Consider the following 3,465-nt stretch of genomic DNA (forward strand, 5'->3'; position numbering starts at 1 on the left):
ACAGAGCAAATGGGGGACGGAATCATCTTTCTCTCAGCTAAGTCCAACTATGCATTCTGTGAAAATATGCCTGAGACCCTCCCTGCACTCGGGATTCGTCGAAAAAATGACAGTAAGCTCAGAAATTCGGCCGTCCTCTTGCTTCGTGCATGATGGATACGATCCCGACAGTCATGCAAGTTTTGATATATTTCTTCCGGACAGTCTCGTTCGCTTCTGTCTCCCAGCTATGCACAAATTGAGGTAGGTGCCATCGGCATCCAAATATCCCTGGCTCACTGCCCGCACTGCGCTGCCGTACTGATAGGTGGCTGCTATGCTAGTAGTCCTCATTTCGCAGATTCTCAATGAGTGAAATGAAGGAAAGGAAGGGGACAAAAGAGAAAACTTTGTGGTGCAAGGCAGCCGGATACGCTTTTTCTATGCGTTTTACTGCTGTGAATGTGTGGGCTTACGTTGGGAGCGAATGAGCTGAAGGTGGGGCCCGAACCGAAGGCCTTGCGTGAATACGGCATACTTGGTTCCTGCAGCGGGAACCCACATCATCTCGCGTGAAGCAATTGAACAGTCAATGTCGGGGAGAGAACGCACGGGCACGGGTGTCTTAAAGGCATCCAGTAGCTGCTTAGTGGTAAACAGTAATCAGGGTGGGGTCGTATGGACCTTTCACTTGGAAAGACATAAGCTGAAGCCCGAAGCAAGAGGCGGCTATGGATGCCGCGCGGCCTGCGCAAGAAACGGCATGCACAGGCACCCAAAGCTCACAACCCCTCATAGAGAGAAACAGCGAGCTGTGGGGGCGCACTTCAGTGTTCGAACAGGAGTTGCCTTCGTTCCCCAGGAGCTTGCTCCTTGTCTCAGGAGTTCGCTAGCAAAAAAAAGAAAAGCATAAAATACTAATATAGATGCCGCTGTTGCTGCCCCTCAATGCTTCGAACACAGTTATGCCTGCCTCTTGGTACCCAAGCTACAGCTGGAAGAAGCAAACAACCCCACCCCGTCTGGTGTAAAGCCACATTAATAGGCATGTACAGACGCTCGCTTGNGGAAGAAGCAAACAACCCCACCCCGTCTGGTGTAAAGCCACATTAATAGGCATGTACAGACGCTCGCTTGGAGTGCTGTGAAGGTTATTAAAACGTCGCATATGCAACACACAACAGGCAATATATTCGCCAGCATAAAATAAAAGTATAAGAATGAATATTTCATTTTGGATGACTTCACGCTGCTAGCCAACCGCCAGAGTTGAGCACGGAAACCTATTCATGGAACACAACACATCCGAGCAGAAAATCACCAACCAATCACAAATTCACGCTGACAGAGTCAAGAGGCAGCAAATGAGGGACAGAGACAAGGAGCATGCTTCTGGGTAACGAAAGCAGTTCCTGTTCGAGCACTCAAATGCGGATCAGCCAACAGGATGGATGGCTTCCTTACCGAGCACCAACGTCGTGAGGTTCCGCTTTCGAAGCTGCATAGGGAGGGCCATCCAGCAGCGCCTCAAGTCTTCTACACGCACTGGAGTCGGCCCAGCAAGCAGAAGAGCCGTTATAGTGCGCGTTGCATACAATTCCACGTCCTGCAAAAAGATAGTACCCCTGTCTTTGTACAACAGTGAAGCCCCTTACCTTAAGTTCGCCCCATGGAGCACTGCCCGGTTAACTGATGCTGCTGAAGGTATTGGACGGGAGTAGCTGTTGCTGCTGCTGGTGAGGCACAGACGGGCACTGTGTCTACCATCACGGCCAGCCTAAACACGCCGTGCTGCAGGTTCACTGACCTGTTCCGGAACCGAAGTGTCCTGCGAGGCTTCGATGTTGCCTGCNCACGCCGTGCTGCAGGTTCACTGACCTGTTCCGGAACCGAAGTGTCCTGCGAGGCTTCGATGTTGCCTGCTGCAGTGGTGGCATGCTGCTGTTGGGCGCAAGCAGGCGTGAAAGCCTCATAGGCAGCAAAGGGTCCGGGATTGTTCGAAGGAGCGCTGAGACGGCTCTCTGCGCGCTCTTCTGAATCCTCGTTCGAGCCACTCGTCCGCTGGCTGTTTACATCATGGCCTTCTGCCGCACCTGCAGGGACTGAACTTGCACCTATCACACTCTGTAGTGGACTTGATGACAGGCGAGAGGCTGTTTCGGCTTCGTGCTCAAGGATAACTTGCATACAAAGCTCCGATATATCGTCCACTTGCTGCGGTGTGAGGGGCACCGGGGCATTTTCGCTCAGTTGCTGCTGTTGCTGCTGCTTCTCGCTTAGTTGAGTCGATGAGCCTAGAGAGTTCTGCGGTGGGTCTGTCGAACCACGTAAGATTGCCGGCGCTTCCTCTCCGCATTCGGACGGGTCCGAATCGCAGGTTTTACACTGAACAGTGCCGCTGTCAGGGGCCCCCAGTCCCGNCCGCATTCGGACGGGTCCGAATCGCAGGTTTTACACTGAACAGTGCCGCTGTCAGGGGCCCCCAGTCCCGTCGAGTTGGAGGGCAACGCCTCCGGATTCTGCCTTGCTCGCCCCTTCATCAACGCACCTAACCCTCTCTCACCCCTTCTTGCTGCTTAAACTGTAGGTGGCAGGCCAAGGAAGGTGGGGGGGGGGCGGGGGGAGCAGCTGGTGACCAACATTCGATGACGTTCTACTTAACGCCGGGTTGCAGAGATGTCTCAGCTTACAGCTTTTAATGTTACTACCAATAAACAAAGGTAAAGATGCTGGTTTCCGCAGGGAGATTGGAACCCAGTTCCATAGGTTGTGCCCCAGGATCGACGGTTCCGCTGTCTGCCCGGTGTAAGCCGACAGCAACGCAAACAAGAAAGCTATTAATTGCCCAGATACGTGAAAATGTAGATATCGCAAAGTACAAAAATTGGAGCAATTATAGCTCTGGGCAGGAAGAGTGTGTAAAAGTCAACAAACACGAAAGTGTGCAGGCACAAAAAGGAAAGCCGACTACGGGGCTCGAACCCGCGACCACCAGCTTAAAAGGCTGGCGCTCTACCGACTGAGCTAAATCGGCGATGCTGCGTAGCGGATTACTTGCATTAACCAGAATTATTATCGTATTTGAAAATGAATAGCCTGACTAACATTCTTGCATGTTGTCAAGAATACTGAGCGCAGGATACTTCAAGCGCCTTTGAGTAGTCGATGTGCGTTCTGCGGGGGAGTCATGGTGTTGGCAACAACCCAGTTGTCATATGTGGTTGTTGAATCATGTCGNGTGCGTTCTGCGGGGGAGTCATGGTGTTGGCAACAACCCAGTTGTCATATGTGGTTGTTGAATCATGTCGTATTGGAGAAAGCTCACTTTTGAGCTGAATAACTCAACTGATGAACCAGAAAGAAGACTCCCCGTTCAAAGGGCTCATCCCAGGGCCCTTGCTCCTTTTGTCTCACCCAGCGGTCCGAAGCCCGTTTCCAACATATGCGCGTACAACAGCAAGGCTGCTGACGTATGCAGTCCCACGG

At 52.2% G+C, this 3,465-nt stretch overlaps 1 protein-coding gene across 1 annotated transcript; it reads right to left on the bottom strand.

Moving 5' to 3' along the window:
- Positions 1-625: 625 nt before the first annotated feature.
- On the bottom strand, positions 626-2,406 carry EMH_0075840 (uncharacterized protein; the record flags this gene model as incomplete). Its single annotated transcript, XM_038022727.1, is given in 4 exon segments — positions 626-726; positions 1,444-1,585; positions 1,858-2,397; positions 2,401-2,406. Coding segments are annotated over 4 exon segments (789 nt in total).
- Between the last annotated feature and the right edge of the window lie 1,059 nt (positions 2,407-3,465).

This window comes from Eimeria mitis, genomic scaffold (assembly GCF_000499745.2).
Source record: "Eimeria mitis Houghton genomic scaffold, Emh_scaff4529, whole genome shotgun sequence".
In the NCBI taxonomy this organism is placed as follows: Eukaryota; Apicomplexa; class Conoidasida; order Eucoccidiorida; family Eimeriidae; genus Eimeria; species Eimeria mitis.